The sequence below is a fragment of the Eufriesea mexicana genome, unplaced genomic scaffold, assembly GCF_001483705.2.
Source record: "Eufriesea mexicana isolate 0111107269 unplaced genomic scaffold, ASM148370v2 scaffold1018, whole genome shotgun sequence".
NCBI lineage: Eukaryota > Metazoa > Arthropoda > Insecta > Hymenoptera > Apidae > Eufriesea > Eufriesea mexicana.
Window position 1 is genome coordinate 908,828 of NW_016909145.1, and position 17,744 is coordinate 926,571.

Below are 17,744 nucleotides of genomic sequence, written 5' to 3' on the forward strand. Positions count from 1 at the left end.
CTCTCCCTCTCTTTCTATCCAGATTGTCCTACCGTCTTCTTCTCTTTCTTTCGTGCAAAGTGATTTATCGTTGCGCTTGTCGCATCGGGTTTCGTTGGTGTTAAAACCATACTGACCGACTGGCTATCGTGTCCCTTTGCGTCCATAACCATACATACTGTACTTCGTCCTAGCTCTACCCCCTCCCGACAACTCCCCTCGTTTTACAAAGCGTCTCACCCACATCTATTCATCCTCTTTCTTCCTCGCTCTTTTTCTGCCTCTGCTCCACCCCGGTTTATCGGCCGATCGGAGTGCAAATTCGTTCGTGACCGTGCTGTGTGGGTTCTACATCTACCAGTGTCGAGAGATACGAAAACGCGAGTGACGCCGCTCTCTTGGCAACGCAAGACCAAAAATCAGCAACAACGTATAAATACGAATAAGAGAAGAGAGACACGCTTTCCGTAGTAATAGGACCGACGGCACGGTATCGTTTCAAGCAGGCGCCACAAGCGATAACACCGCTAACATGTCCGTGAGAATGGAAAACGTAGCCGCGCCGAGGAAGCTCAACTATAAAATGATGGTAAGTAAAGAAAGCACGATATTTTCTGTCATTTATTACATATTTCGATATTCGACCAATCCATGCCGGTCGTTTTCTGCATCGAACCCTCATGCTCGTTCCTGAGTATGCGTGCATATTTACTTGTGTATACACACTCTTGGAAAACGTAGCATTACCATGGGGACGGCCGATGGCCACGAACCTTGCGGAACCGGCGTAGTTTGACAGTTTGCCGCGGGGCGTCTGCTGCCCCACCCAGTCTCCTCTTTCTCTCCCCCACCTTAACCTCTGGCGGCCGTCTTCACGTATTCCTTCTTTCTTTCGTTCTTTTCTTCCTTCCTTCCTTTTTTCTCGGGTCTATCGTGCTGTATCCGGGGAGGATTCGTCTGAAATAGTTCAGAATATGTGCGTCTTCATTTCTCTGGTTTCTATTACTTTTGATTATCAGTCATAATTCTGTTAATAAATTTAAACGTTTAAAGAAATTATGAATGATAAATTTGATGGATTGAAATCTGTTGTGAAGTACTAGTTGTTATAACGCGTTAATATTGTTTATTGCAGTAGATACATTTCTATTAAGTAACTTTGGTGTTGTAATTTTTATTGGCATATTACTTTCAAAATATTTATTTCGTACTTTTTATGACGTTTAGAAAAGTGCAAGTTGATTGATTAGAAGAAGAAAAGTGCCGGTTATTATAAAGTGAATGACATATTTGTTAAATAGTGAATAGTATTAATTTATTGAACTATTAATAACACTATTAATTTATTGAAATTTTGTAGAGAATGTAATTATATAAATGTCTGTATAATATTGATAAAGCTGTTTCTTTGTTAAGTGAAAGTATGTAAAAAAAATACATTTGATTAATTAAATTCTTTAAAATGTTTAACAAAACGATCATGTGACATTCTTGTGATTTTCTTAAAGAAATGTTTCAAATAATAGTTGTGACTGTGCATGTGATAGGCTCTTGGTTTAATGTATACGGTCCTGGCATTCTGCGCAGGCTCTTGTCGTCTCTTCCTGTTCTCTGCGTACTTTCAATTGCTACGCTTTTCATGAAATAATTTTATATTTTTTACTGCTTCCAATACAAATATATATTTGTTTTATTTATTTATATAAAATAAACTCAATATAAAAAACTAATAATATGCTGAATATCAATTGCAGTAAAAAGTAATAATTCTATATAAGTGTATTGTGAATATTTTCGGATGTTTTTTATTTTATTGATTGATTGACAAAATGAATAAATAAAGACGATGTAGAATATTTCTTCCATTTTGAAGATTTTTTATATATTTCGATTTTGTTAGTTTTTTTTATCTCAGTTTTATTACCAAAATCTTGATAAATATAATACTAGTTATAAATTTGTATCGAATACGGAATTATATTTATTTTATGTTATTTGGATAATATCTCGGTCACTATTTAACAAAAATTTTGTTGCTTAATAATATGATATTTAGTTGCTTGTGAAAGCGACGTGGAGCCACTATCCGGAAGCATTCTTAATCTGCACATTGAAATTCGACCTAACGCTCGTCAGTGTAGCCAACCTCGTCGTATGCTTTTAGTGACGTATAATGATATTTTCGTAGTTTTTGACGATGTCTAAATATTTTCGAAATTGATCTGGTTTTATAACGTAAACAAAAAATGTATTAAAATGATTGCAATTGGTGTTTGTGAGTTTTTATTTATAGTTCATAATGATTAAAATATTAAATGTAATTACAAAATATCATTTTATTATCAACAATATCGACAATTCAATGTTTTATGCTCTTCTGAAGTTTGCTGATTGCTAATGTAGTCAATGTAAAGGTTATCGCATGGCAAATGTGTTCAAACAGATTGACATGCAAACAGCTGTTCGTTTCAGTGTTGCCAACGGCAAACTCATATCTGAATATCAGACTAATGTAAAGGAAACGCGACGTATTAATATGCAGCATTTATATTTTTTTTTTTTACTAAACTACTTTGTAAAATTAGTAGACTTTCAAACACTCCCTCAAAAAAAATTTTTTCATTCATTCACACGTCAAATTTATCTAAAATTTAGGTTGATAAATATGGGAAACGTGTTAAGTTAAAATCATTGAAATTGCAGTGATCAGTTAAAAGCAACCACGGTTTATTATTCACGTACTTTGAACTCTATAATCTGAAGTGTTTAATTAATAAATCAAATATTGTATCAAGATTATTGAAACCTATCTATAATATACATATTTGTTTGCTGGTTTCTGCATCTTTAGTGAATTTTTATGTTCGTTTCTTTTTTATATCTTCATTGATTTATAGCAAATTTATCAATAACAACAAATATCGAGTTTCCGTTAAATCAGTATCTTTATCAGATATGAATTTCTTTTGAGTACTTACTATATCTAGATTTATATACTCCCTGTATAATTTTTAAATTCTTCAATATATTTTATTAATTTCTTTAAATTTATATTGTCCTATAATCCATACTGTTTTCAACCTCAAATCTCTTCATTGGAGCAATATATTAAGATGGAACACTTTAGAAACTCAACGATATTATTAATGACCCTCACACATAATTTATCGTGACTGAATACAAAGTTGTCGTCTAGCACGAGCTAAGCATGAAATTTATATAGTAAATTCGCATACCTTTAACTCACCGGTTTGAACGCGTGTAAAAGTTCTGTACATGTTTCTCACACCTGTGTATAAGCAACCGAACATTGTTGAGTTTAATGCGATTTAAACGAGTTTAAAATACTTAGTGTACATAGTAGAGAGGCTGAATTTTGGTCTAATCATTTATCATTAGACCAATCGTTAACAAAGAGAAATATTTCAAATTGGGTAGTACATGTAATAATGTTATCAAGGTATATAAGATTAAATCAATTTTTGTATCACGTCTAAATGAGCCTTAAAAACTTAATGATCTAAAGAGATATTCGATCTCGCTATCAGGTTCTATGTTCTAAGCCAAAACAACTTTCCTCCAACATCAATAGCTTGTGGTTTCTGATTGGAACTGCGGGTTCTTTAACAAAATTCACCTAAACATACGCAGTCTTGCGAAACGAGAGAACCAATAACAGCCAACGAATTGTTCCGTTTGTATGTGTTGGATCGACGATCTACGACGTTGATTAGGCTCCCTCGGAGATAACTGTCGAGTTAACTAATGTTGCTTGGAGAACGAATTGTTTTGCAATATCAACGCACTTGAAGATGTCAAATTTCAGATTATAATTTCTTAGTTGTTCGCAGCTGATTATAAATTACCTGATTATCACTTTTTCGTATTTTCATATCTCGCAGTATCTCCATTATTTTATACTTTTACAGTTCTACTCTTCTACACTTTTATTCCATTTCTGTATTCCTATATTTCTCTATTTTGATATATTATTGTTATAAATCGCCCCAACACTCGTGAATTGCAATATTTTCTTCAATGTATGTAATACAGATTTTGTACAAATTTTTGATTCTTTATACTATCGAATCTCGGAATTCTTTTAAATAAAATCCTCTTTTTGTTTGCAATACAGTATATTTAAATGAAATAAAATTTTTATGTAAATTTTGTGATGCATGTTTAGTGAATTTTGGAGTACAAATACAGCGATATCTTTTCTCTGGTCCAACATATACTAGTAGAAATGTTAGACTATGAATAATATAATCAAATTCGTCCAATCTTCTTTCTTTACTGGTCAATCCTGAAATATCAGAAATAGATTTTGTCCATAAAATTTGTGATATTCTTTCCTTTTATCCTCTAACTCTGCGTATATACATTATATGCAATAAAAGAAGAAAAATTGTAACAATGAAACGTCGATCGAAAACAATACAAAACATTCACAAGACCTATCTCGTTCCCTACATCTAAGAACTCGTTGATCATAAAGTACTAATAATAGTTAATCGTACAGTACTGGCGAGCGTTGAACGCTATAGTATCGCATTTCAAGCTGCCTTTGACCATGATTCAACGTCCTTATGAAAACATTGCCCTTCAATAATTAACAACTAAATTGTAACAGAACAGTTACGTCCCTCCGAGTTCTACCATTCTTCTGGTATTCTTTTTTTGTTAGGTAATTTCTTCCGTATTTTATTCGCCAAGTAAAATAGAAAAAGGAAAGTACGCTGTACTCGGTTAGGTTTGCTACTCGACGCTGTAGCAAGTGCGTTTAGTCGATTGACGTTGAGAATTCATAACGATAATTGAACCGATTTGTTTCAATCGCGATTACATATGCGAGCCCGTTCTCGCGAGTCGCGACCACTTCTGACGATCGTCGTGATAGATTGTTTACATCGATCTGCGTGTCTTTGGTGATTTCCGAAGCACTATTGGCTCTGGTGTTGTGTTCCGTCGTAGGCATAGTTGTTTTTGTCCTAACCTCCTAGCCAAAGTTCTGGCAATGCGTGAAATACCTTCCAACGGCTTACAGCCTTTGTTTTGAGGTTAGGAAATCGATTCGTAATAATTCCGTTATTACAACGATACCTTCCCAGATTCTTGGGTGAAAATCTCTGTGGAAGGAAAATTCACAAAGGAGATTTCGACCTGGCGCCATTTTTATTAAGAAATATACAGTGTTAGGTTAAGTTAATCGATAAATGGAATCCGTAAGAATCGAAAAGAAGTGCAAGCAGGAATCGTTAAAAATTATCGATCAGGAATATTTACTTTCCATTAACTCGAAGAAGTCGTTTAGAAAATCGATATTTAGTATGCTTTAAACTTTCAAATTTTTAGAAGAATCGGTAGACTTACGATTAACTGGTGGAAGGACGAAAAGAAACAAAGAAAGATAATTTCGTGCAACGAAACGTATTTGTAGAATGATGAGATTCCATTTACCAGAAACAAGACAACCACATCCGCCCCCTACTTCTTTCCATCTCGGAAAGAATAAAACAAAAAAGCGAAGGCTTGGTCGTCCCCAAAAACCGAGAGCCTTTCAGGCGGCTGAAAGGCGGAAAAGAGGTGGCGGAAATTCGCGTGTCGCGGTTTCGTGGATCGTTTGAAAAGGAAATACGCGACAAAACGAAAGTTTCTAGCGTTGAGAGAGATTCGCTGCAAAAGCAGCTCGTGGGTGGATAAAAATTGCAGGCGATGAAAATGCAAAAACGAGCCGACGCGCAAAGGATAGACAGAGATATACATATATATATGTAAAGAGAGAGGGGGGTAGGTGGGCGAGAAGGGTGGGGGAAGGGCGAGTAGGCGAAGGGTGAAAGGGCCAGGTAGGGTGAAGAGAATAGACGCAGCAAGGATATCGATTATTTGCGGTTGCAGCGGCTGCAGGGCTCCGCTCTCCTCGTCAGAGCGCGAGGACGAACACCCGGAAATCTCGACGATACACCGAACCGAGATTAATCTCATTTTTGCCTTCCGGTTTTGAAATACTTCTCAATCGAGTTACGTGAACGAGGGTCTCCATGGACGGAAGGGAGAAGAAGGTAGTTAGAGAGATGATACCGGCCTGTTACCGACCGAACGTTCTCCTTTTTCGAACCTCTTCAGGGATACCTATGCGAATGAAGAACACGGAGAGGAACATAAGTCATATTTTTGTTCATGTTTTATGAGAAAGAAATTTTAAATATGTTCTTTTTCTCTTTTCAGAAAATTTTTGTTTTCCTTAAATCTCAAAATTTTATGTTCACAACCAGTTTCTGGAGATGTAACAGGTTGTTCTTGCTCTTTTTAAATATGTTTTATTAAAATACTCCTTTTAGCTAGCATCAACACTAGGAAATCAACAAAAGTATAACTTATGTCCTCCTGTGGCCTTCATATGTATGTAGGGTCTTACAGCGAAGGAATAGATTTGGTATGAATGTTATCTCTTAACGCATGTATATCGCAGGAAATAAAAGTCGAGTCAACAGTGAACACCTGCCGTGGACTCGGTAAATGGGTATATTTATGTAATTAAAATTATATTATTTATTATTCTTATTATCATCACTATTATTATTATTAAATAAAATATTTTATTAATTAAATATTTATTAAAGTACCCTGGTTTATAAATTTCATATGTTTTGATGATTTTAGATGAGTCTGTTTGGAGACATGGGTTGATCTCTCTAATAATTGATTTCTAATAATTGTGAGAGGACCATAGGAAGTCATAATATACACCGTAGTGAGAATGTTTTATGACTAAGTCACTGGAAAAGTGAAGAACGATAAGCGAAAAATGATTCGTCAACTGCCAGTGCATTAACCGAACAAAGGTTTTAAACGTTTCTCGCATTAATGTACGCCAAGACAAAGTACCTCATTCTTTATTTTCATACTATTATAGTCTCGTTTTAATACTAAATAAATTAATTCTGTCGTTAACATTTTGAGAAATTAGGAATCGAAATGTTTTATTGGAAAACGATACCGCATACACAGATAGTCTGCATCATTCAACAGCCATCCTGCACTGTTTCCACATCTCGTATTAACCGGAGGCGCGACAGAGGAAACGCTACAAGTGTAAAAGTATTTTCAATACTATGAAGTATCTTATTTCTGGTTAACACTGCAAATCAAATTTTTAATAACAGCTGAAGAAACTAAGAATCGAATCGCTAGGCTCAAAGATGATACCAAGTTCAGAACATATCTACACCACTTTCTTCTTATCAGAAAAAAAGAGAAAACATTGTTGAAAATTCGGTTTGGAGAAGAAATATCTGCGACATCGTGGTCGGTATCTTTGTCGGCGCCGTGGCCATGATTCCTTTACCATTTGTCTCAATTTGCCTTCTGTTCCTTAGGGGCAAACCAATTTCGTGATTACGTAATTACGGTGATTCCTGCGCTGGTCATAACTGGCCAAGCTATACGGTTAATCGTCTCGGGAAACGCGTTAGACGAGCAAAGCCACGCGGAATAAAGAGACAGAGGAGAGGAGAGGTGATAGCGTAAAATCGAACAAGGGCCTTGATTCGTCGATAGTGAAAGAGGAGCCGTTCTTTTTCCTTGGCTGAATCGAAGGATTCTTCTCTCCGTCACAACGTAGAGATTGTATCTTCATCGAAAGACGCCCCCGGGCGGATTCACCGCTTGGGAAACCTGCAACTAGCCGTTTTTATGCTAAATAATTTGATTGCCTTTATTGCTCGCGCCTCTTAATGCCACCGACACCACGTACGTCTGACATTTTCTCGAGGATCTTCGCGCATGTACTCCAACGAGATTCTTCGTTCATCTTATCTGACAAGATTTTAGATCTGCTTGCAATAATTTCTTTCAAGCAGATCATTTTGTAAGAAACTTCTTTGAAATTGAGAAACAATTTATAACGGAAACCGAGATATCTTTTTGGAAAATCAACGATTATTCCATAGAAATTTTAATCCTCCTATTGTGCTTATGAAAGATATATGGTAACTGTGTAAATTATGGCTGCGTATAACAAATTTAATTAAAAATGTATTCTCTTACTCTGAAATAGAGATACATGAATAATGTATATCCTACTTCATGTATGAAGGTAGAGAATACAGTGTTATTAAAGTTTAAAATGTAGAGTACTTGATAAGAAGATAAGATTATATTAATCTAATGGTACATAATTATATATTTGTAGTTTTGTAGGTATGTAATGAAGAATTGATCGCAAAGATTTGAACAGAAGTAAAGTGAATAAGATTTCGATATAAGAAGAAATTTTGATGGAAGAGATGAATAATTTAAAAAAAAGAAATGGGTATCTTATGAGAAGAAAACGTGTTTATAGTTGTTTATATTGAAAATAAGTGAAATTTTTTTATTTGACCTCTTGCCAAATATGTTGGTCGTGGTTATTGTCTTGTTAAATTTGCGAGATAATAAAATGTCTCGACAGAGCTAATGTATATATTTTTCATTTCGTCCAGCCTATAGTTCATTATCTTTGTGATCCAATTATTCTTACATAGTACATTCTCGCAGAATGAAATTTTCATAAATGAGAAAAAGTAACGCCGAAAAACGAAGAATAGATATCTGAGGAATATAAAAATAATTTTCAGAACTTATTCTTTAAAAAGACATCCAGAAGGAAGAGGAAAGCAAGCAAAGACACGTACATATTGTCGGAAATGAGTCATGCTCAAATGATCTGTGCGGCTGTTTACATTAACGATGTGTCGTTCTAATCTGCTCCTCGTGTGTTTCACTTTGCTTCCAACAAAGTAACTTATCACACTATTCTCTTCGTTTTCATCCTCGCAAATATCAGCAGTCGTGAAATTTAGTAGACATCGGAAACTTTCTTACCAGCACCCTCCAATTCTGGAACGGTAAAGTGAAATATTCAGTTGAAATTTAATGAAATATATATGTAAATGGCGTAGTAATGTCACGTACATTTTCGACTAAGTATTATATACGGCTGTGCATGTTGATTCCAATTTAACCTATTAACTGGGTCGTTTTTCAATTAGCAGCTCCTAAACGCAAAGTTAAAAGTGACTAAAGGCAAATTAGCTTTAATTAAGATTTTTTACCAATGTAAATCAATTCGAGTGTAGTTTTAACGCAAATGTAAGATTGAATTAAAAATCTACAGCCCCTTCTAAGTAAGTTAAGTCCAAAATATTATGCTGAAGTTGTATAATTTATTTTTCGGCTGGACCATTGATCTTTTCGGTCACTATGATTTAAGTCACTAGAAACCAGTTGTGCGAGGAACAAATCATCGGCGTCAAAATAAAAAGGGGAAAATTAGACGATATAAGTTAAAAGGACTTGAGAAATATTTTTTCTCGTTTCGTGAACGATAAGCCGAGTCGTGATAGTGAAAGGGAAAGGAGGAAACAACGAGCGTAACTATCAGCGACTGAATCACCGAGACAAGGTAGCAGACGCGTGCAAAAGTTCATTTGTTGACATACCGCACGCATTTAATGGCTATACAGACCGTTAGACAAAAGTGGCGAGTTCTAAACGGGGAAGGTACACCCACGCGAACGCGATATGTGCGTGTAATAATCTTTGTCATTGTCTACTTACGTGCGGCTTTCTCGTGGCCGACGCGCACGGTCACCGGGAAAAAATTTACTAGACGGACAACGGTACCCGATGTCTGCGCAGAGTCAAGGTCGTACAATGTCCAGTACTTCTTGCAAAATTCCTTGCGCGAGAAGGCTTTATGTTCTCCACGTGGTACTGACATTGAATAGCACTCGATTTTTGTATATCATAAGTCTAAGAAAAGATAAAAAATTGTAAAAATGTGTTTTACGGAGGTAATAATAAGATAAATAAGAATACGTGAAATTGGTACAGGCATTATTGGCAAAGACAGATACGTAATTAGAGATGGCTATAACTATTTTTAGAGAAATAATTGAGAGTGCTTACAGTTGGTAGAATATTTTTGTAGAAGAAACATGAAATAATTAGGAGTAATTAGGATTGTCTTTATGTATTGAAATTTTATATATTTTGGATATTGAATTGTATATTATTATGTTGTATAGTTGCTACGAAAATGTAAAATAGGAAATTGAAAGTTGAAGATGAGAAAAAACTGTGAATTTAATAGTGTTAGAAGCAATTAGAGATTTATGAACTTTCTGAATAGAGATGAAATTATAGGTAACATGTAATAATAGTTTTGTTCGATTTAGTCTATTAAGTCTGTTACAGTTTAGTAAACTGAAGCTTTCAAAGAATAGGATATTTTAGCAAACGATAAAGGTATTTAGATAAGTGAATCCCATATTGTTTGGAACAGTATAAAGATCCTTTGTAGTTATGAATGCTTGTAATTGTATGCAACAAGTAGATTCTTCTTTTCTTTTACTTCTTTATCATCTGTTACTCTGATCAATCTTTGTTTACAACTAAAATCTAATCTATGAACGTATGTATTAGCAAAATTTATGTAAAGTTACGTAAAATATTAATTGATGTAAATCTGGTACGTTCAGAAAGATTTAAAAAAATATTCTTCGCATAAAGAAAGGATTACAAATAATTTATTAGCAGTAGAATAATATTCTAATTTAATTGCAACATTTAGTTCCAAGGAAAGTACCGGTTCGCATTAATCAACCAAATTCAATATTCTACACGACCTAGCCTGCTAGTTCAAGGTCATTGGCCTAGATGTAATGTCAAGGTTCCCTGTGTACTGAATACTTTCGTTAGCCATCTCACTATCTAGCTGAAGAAAAAACTAATTTCCTCTCTTTTATCTGTATCATCTACAAAAATGATGGTAATTCGTTGAAAATTACTGTTCAAAGCATTTTGTAAAATTTATTTGAAAAGTGGCGAAATGCATATTTTACAAAATATACAAATATCTGTATATTATGATTAAAATCATCAGCTTTGAAATTAATGAATTTCCAAATTCTGTTAAACATGTTTCCAATAAATTCCACTATAAAGGAATTTCGGAAGAATTTAAATTACCATCGCAAGCAAAATATTAAGATAGTCATTCCTAATTACGATGTATTCCCAAATGAACCTCATGGAAATACGTGCAAATTATAGACCCACTGTATATGTCGACACATATTCGAAACTTGTCGGGTGATGGAATATGTTTTGCTTGTATTTTAAGAATGGAGCATATCCCTCCATAATATCTACTCAAGTGCCATTACCAAATCTCCAAAATCCACGATTCTGTTCTTTAGCTTTGCCACCATCGTCATTATCCCATTGAAAATCGTCTTTGATCTTGTTCACATTTTGGTCTCGTTCGGCGTAGAGATAATACATCATCCGGTCGCATGGCAAGTTCAAGGAGACTGGTAACGGGTTCGTCTAGTTCAAGGGAGAGAGAGAGAAACAAAGAGGAAAGGAGTATAAGAAAAAATGAAACAAAAGAAAAGAAAAAATATCAAAATGATTGGATTTCTAAGGGAGAAGAGAGAGTCTCGCGTGAGCTCGATATACCGCGACCGCAGAACAGTCTGGCGCATATCTTTCGCGGACGATCTCATTGTTTCATGAGGTAAGGACACGGAAGCACGCGATCCTGGCTAATAATACTCACCGTCGGCCTAAACTCGGCTAAAGGGTGTCAGACTCGAGGCGACCAGGCAGTCGGCCAGCCCCAGCCCTCTCTCTATTTTCTTCTCCCTCTCATTACTCTTCCTAGCTTCGTCTCTTCTAGTCTGGTACATTATCATCATCCTGTTGTTTCGTTCTGACTAGTTTCTTAAGAATTTTCACTGGCACAATAAGTCTTAAACGTGAAGTTTTTATTGGAAGAACAGCAGAACGTCGTCTTTTTTTCTCGATTGTCTTGATAAGTTAAAGTGGACCAGAGTGCCAAAAATCTGATATAGCACACATCTCCACTTTCCTAATTTTTTTTTAATATCCTAACTTATTCGTTGTAATTAGCTGCTTAAACAAATGAAAGATATAGAGTATTATTCGTTATTGTATTTCCCTTATTCTTCATCTTCTGAGTCGTACAAAATTAACGTCTTCATTTCTGGTTCAGATTCATAGAGTGTTGGATGCTCCACGTAGGACCACTCCATTTTCTAGTGCGTTATTATTTTAACCTTTAGCATAACAAAATGGGGTTAAGAAAAGACTCTTTAAAGAATCACACGGTTTTATGAGACGTACATATCCGTATATATGCTATATAGGATAGTGTACTAAGAATAATATTACTTACAGAACTCTTCTTATAAATAAATTCTTGCATACAACGTTCAGCAGTTTTGTAATTCACATTCGTCTTTATTATAAGTAAAGCTATCGTGGTAATACAACGACACTATTCGATATGAAACCATAGAATCGCGATCATGCTGCCTGCTACTCAAATAGCTGAGGTTATTATGCGTCTCACGTCCACTCTACGTGTCGTACATGTGCTAGACAGAGAGAGAAAGATGGCTCGCAAAATGTCTCCTCTTTGGTGCGTGCACCTGCGAGATCGGTCAACGGATCGGCCAGAAGACTCGAGCCATAGATGTATGTACTGTGAAAAAGCGACGCGAGAATCGTTCTTCCTTTTGGAGCCTCGACGACCGAGTTGGCTAGATAGAATCATCGATTGGTTTTTTCTTCTTGCAGAAAGATAGGTTTCCGCGGGTTGGGCTAGGTTTAATTTGGTCGACGAGGATCTCTTCTTTCAGATGGTTTTTTTGAGTGGCTGAGTGGGAAAGGGAGGTTGTAGGATTGGTCTTCTGCCGGTAAAACTTCACCAGTGATCATGGATCAATATATTTTCGTTGGTTGTGTAAGCTGAAACTTTTGAGGAAATTGAATTTCTTATTTATGCTACTTATACACACAATTGTACATGTCAGTATAAATCCGAAACTTACATACTTATTTTTTTCAAGATTAATATCTCAAATATTACATTCGGCTTCCTTAAGTAGCTTCTTTCAGTTAAATTCAACAATGATTAATAACGATAACCCCTTGATGTATAATATTTTACTTTCGTATGATGATTCATTTTTACTTACACGTACTCTGGACAATTTTTTCCATATTTTTGTTCGAATATTTATCATTAAACTTTACTTCGCTCCAAATTATCGTAAGGTACAAGAATAGAGCATGCTTCACTCTTGTAAGTGCAAAAGGTCACCGATTGCTTGTACTTGAAGGGAAAACGTGGAAATTGACGGCCGATGAATGTGAAAGAGATTTCACAATGAAAGGTGAATCCCAAAGCGAGAAATTCCCGAGCTTTAAGCAAATAACGTGGTTGCATGTCCGAAGCGTAATTCGCTGGTTGAACGCAAGGAGAGATCCATGTCCTGGTGGTGCGTATGTAGGTCAGCCTGACGATATTGATGACGAGCCATTAAGTGACCATCTGCTTCGGAAGATGTTGAATAAAACCGGATTTTGTCGTGGTTTCTATGCCAATAAATTTGCAGTTTCCCGGTGATCTATCTGTTCTTGAAAACAAAGAAATTCATCGTTAACCTTTCATTGGATCAGTTCTTATTTGGATCTCATAATAATCAATCAATGTAGTGATTTTGAGAAATTAAAAACTGAAACTTACGTTAAACTTATATTTATAGTCTTCTTTGTGATTAGAGATTCCAAGCTTTTCAATATACACTGGTATTTTCTCCCTTACGAATTTTCTTCCAAATAAATCAGATCACAAAATCGGGAAACAAAAGTGTCCATCGATTAGTATACATATTTATATTTTATCTCTTATATATTTCGTATTTCTGTATCATTGTATTTTGTTATTACATATACCACTGTGTTATCACCATGTTGTCTACTCCATTACAGAAATTATTAGTTCCCATTTCTCTCGCCAGATGAAGGGAGCTGTCAGGAATGCTAATTTTTTTCCCGACAGCAGAAAAGTATTTAACCATAGAGGGCCAATGTAATGCGAACCTAACCTGAAACGTACGACAAAAAGCGAGAATAAATATAATGATTTAAGAATTTTTTAACTTTTATTTTTCAAACAAGATGCATTATCATGTCATTTTCTATTGAATAATTCTATGCGTAAATCACGCATTTCGCACGATACTTTATTGACCATAAATTTCGTGAATGGAAGTCGCAAAACGGATTTTTTCGAACGTAAATCAGAAAGAATTACATATAGCTAGTGACACGCGCAGGCTCGATCTATGAAAAGAAAATCCGTAGAACACACGTTAACGACACAACATAATACTTTCTGCTTAATCGTCGACGTGCGTGTGCATAACGCACGCGCAGCGTGTGTTACGTATTTGTGGTATGCGAGCAATCATTCTATTCCAACCGGACCGAGTTCTGCGTCGGGTCTTGAATTATTACGTTAACGCGAGTGTAGTTGGATCCTAAATGCCGGTAATAACTGGTGACACGTGCATGAATCGGAACGTTTCTGAGTTGAAATTCTTGCTTCATTGTAATTAGATTTTAGAATAATAGAGGGCCCTGCACCGCGGTTAACTGTTGATAAATTTGAAAAGCGCGCTGTTAGAATTGAAACTAGATAAAACGGGACATATGATATAGTGTAAACGAACTGTTGGTGTGGATTAAAAGAGGTTAGACTAGGAAAAGAGAAAAATGAAACATTATGGTAATTTTTTTTTGCACCAAGATTTGTTTTTCATTAAAACAGTGTTGAATATTTTGTCCAAGATATTGTAACCTATCATTTATTTTCTTATATTTGTTTTTGATGCGCTTCTTATGCATTTTTTTCAATAGTCATTTATTCAATAGTCATTTATTTTCTGAATTATCCTAAGTATTGAACCTTCCTTTCCGTTTTTATTTTTTCTTTTTTTTTCTGTTTCTGTAATTAGTTCGAAGAACTAAAAGAAAATTATGAAGAGGTACTTCGTTAAATATTATCAAAAGCAATTAAAACCTTTATAAATCCCTGTTGATACTTTACTAGCACTTAACACCATGTTCGATTTAAAATGCCATTAACTTAATTACTGTACGATCGTCAATATTAATGTCGCATTTATGAGTCGTAAGCTTGACTGCAATTTAGATAGGGATAATTAAAATCAACTGTTATATTCGTTTGAGGTAATTGCGGAATCGTTTACTCGAATAACTGTACTCGGCATACCGTGAAACTTCTAATATTCTATGTGAAGGCTGCTTCGATTGTTTATTCGTCATTGCTTCGAAAAAAATTCGAACCTTGAGTCGAATAACTTTATCATTGGATAAATTACCCTGCAATTCAATAACTGAATTCTGAATGATCAATTTTTACGAATTAGAAGTAAAAAATTTTAAATAGAAGAAATTACTTACGAAATATTTTACTAGCATATTCAGATATTTCTTTAGACATCCACGCGAAGTATGACATATGAGAATTTATGGGATATAACATTTCTCTACAAATTCCTTCTCGATTCATCCAAAACCCCTGTAAACAGCTAGGGAAAATGTTATGTGTGAGCAGTTTCTGCCAAGGCAGTAAAATCGAAGTACTGAATTTCCGAAATTTAACTATCTAACTCGGCGCCAAACAGTAGAATTTATGTAATTGGTACTTCTCCCTATTATTGCCGCGAGTTTCGATCGCGCGAAATCCGTATTCGTTTTCAACGCGAGCCTGTTATTTTTATGATCGAAGTTAATGAGCAATAAATAACCTCGTTGCGCTTCCGTCGCGAACAAGAGTTAGTTTTAACACAAAAACAAGCTACGTCGCAGTCGAATTTCATGCTACGAAACCTGTTGATCTGGGAATCCATCCAAAATGTCGAAGGACATGAGACTGTGGTACGAATTTATCATTTTCTTTTTTATTCCTTGGTCTCAATTTGCAAAGAACCAACGTAACGGAGATTTTCTGCTGTGTTCTCTCTATATTTTGATTAACTTCTGGTAGCAACAATCATCATCGAAACCGTGAATACAAGTCTGTTTATCATCAAAAACAACACTTTTCATGTAAAATTTGTTAACTTCTTCGACTTATAAACTACTCTCATAATCAACGAAAGATACGCACACCATTATTCTCTTTTAAACTAGTATTCGAATATGTTTGTATCAGACAATTTACTCAAGGAATTAATGTCGTACTCGTAACTCGGTCCACTCGTAAACACAGCAATAAATTCACACGAGTTTTTCCACCAACAATAACGATATACGATCGGCAGCCTTAGAAACGAACGGTAATTAACGATTTCCACGATTTGCTGGTTCTACCCCGGTAAATTTCGCATAGTTTCCATGTAGCCGGAGCGCCATTAAGGCGTCTGGAAGGAAACGTTAGCGGTCGAGTAATTAATTTCGTATTAGTCATCGGAGTCAGTGAACTTGGTATCTCGCCGGCCGACAACGACTGCTTTTTCATTTCGAACAAACGGCTGCCTCTGCTCTGACCATTTTCTTCCGCGTCTCTTAACAAATTGCCGATCGAAGAACTACTTCCACTATCCGATTTCCTCTTGAATAGTTTTTCCAGATGGATCCTAAAAAAAAAGGACAAATTTCGTTAGAACCTTATATATCCTGAGAATTAGTAACGCGAAGTTTTCCATTAAAGTCTATTATGTTTATTCGAAATACTGTCTACGTTAACTAAGATGAAGACGATAGAGACATAACTATTACTCGTATAATAGGTTAAAGAACATGCTGCTCTTTTGTAACTATAATCTTACTATAAGGTAATCCTCAGCAGGTGTTTCATTTTAGAGTCCTCCGGTGGCCACTAATTTTTTTCTTCGATCTGAAACCAATGTCAGTTTTAATTCTCATACCCTTCTTTTTATTGTTTTATTTATAATCGTATTACTTACTGGCAACGATTTGCGTAATGAGTGGTATCAATTTCTTTTCTTAAGACATACGCAACATCATCCTTATTTTTTTGTATCAAATGGATGCACAGCGTAGGTTGCGCTTGGTATGTCACCAAATACAAATGGATCAAAAGATGCGCTGAAGTATTAAAAATACCACCTAATTTGAACACAAACCTGTGAGAAAGACTGATAATAATCCATGTACTAGATATGCAATTGAATGTTTCTCATCGATATTTAATATGTTAATTTAGAATTCTAATGTGGAAAAATATTCTCTTTTATGTACCTTATTCTATACTACTGTGGCAATTCCGTAGAAAAATGAAAGTCAATTTACATAAAGCTGAATCCGCTAGTGGAATTCGATTAGTCAAGAATTCTCTCTCCTTTTTTAACTTTTTAATTAAAGCCGATAAAAATCAATCAACGTGAACACGCATCGTGCGTGAATGATTTCTTCGTAGACAAAGAAAGAACCAATGGACGGAGGCCACGATCGGTGTTCACCAGCTTTTGCCGTTTGCCGACTGTGTAATTTCAAATAAACCACCACGTCTTTTGTAACTTTCACTACGTACGCCCATGGCTCAGTACGTTCTTATCAGATTGACTTTCCGTTCCACGAATCGCTGGATCGATAAGAAAAATGCGGATGAAAATAGTCGTAAACAACCAATCATTAGTTAGGTATTTTATTTCTGAGCTTTTTCTACTGGTATCTTGATATATTATAATTTTTCATATCAAAATTTAGAGGTAAACTATAGACTTTTATATTTGTATTAAAACCCTTTGATTAATTATATTTAATTAATGTACTTACGTGTAAAAAGAAAGAAGAAATAGCGCTTAAAGAATGGCTTGTAGATTGTCCAATAGTGATTAGTATAACGCTGAGAAAAATGA

The 17,744-nt window shown here is 35.1% G+C and overlaps 1 protein-coding gene and 1 long non-coding RNA gene across 8 annotated transcripts in view; one reads left to right on the top strand and one right to left on the bottom strand.

The window, feature by feature from the left end:
• The window catches only part of shep (RNA binding motif single stranded interacting protein alan shepard), a 36,442-nt gene continuing 18,698 nt past the window's right edge, over positions 1 to 17,744 (top strand). For 4 of the 7 annotated variants that reach the window (XM_017899917.1, XM_017899919.1, XM_017899921.1 and 1 more), the window contains exon 1: positions 3 to 568. In XM_017899917.1, coding sequence (XP_017755406.1) covers positions 512 to 568 — 57 coding nt within the window. In that variant the 5' untranslated portion in view covers positions 3 to 511. Of the gene's footprint in view, positions 569 to 17,744 lie in introns of all 7 variants that reach the window. The other 3 variants (XM_017899923.1, XM_017899924.1, XM_017899920.1) reach the window with 2 other exon arrangements.
• On the bottom strand, positions 16,186 to 17,230 carry LOC108547413 (uncharacterized). Its single transcript, XR_001890201.1, has 4 exons — positions 17,125 to 17,230; positions 16,830 to 16,992; positions 16,692 to 16,759; positions 16,186 to 16,499 (listed from the first exon to the last, which is right to left on the bottom strand). It is a non-coding gene; the product is annotated as an uncharacterized LOC108547413 (long non-coding RNA).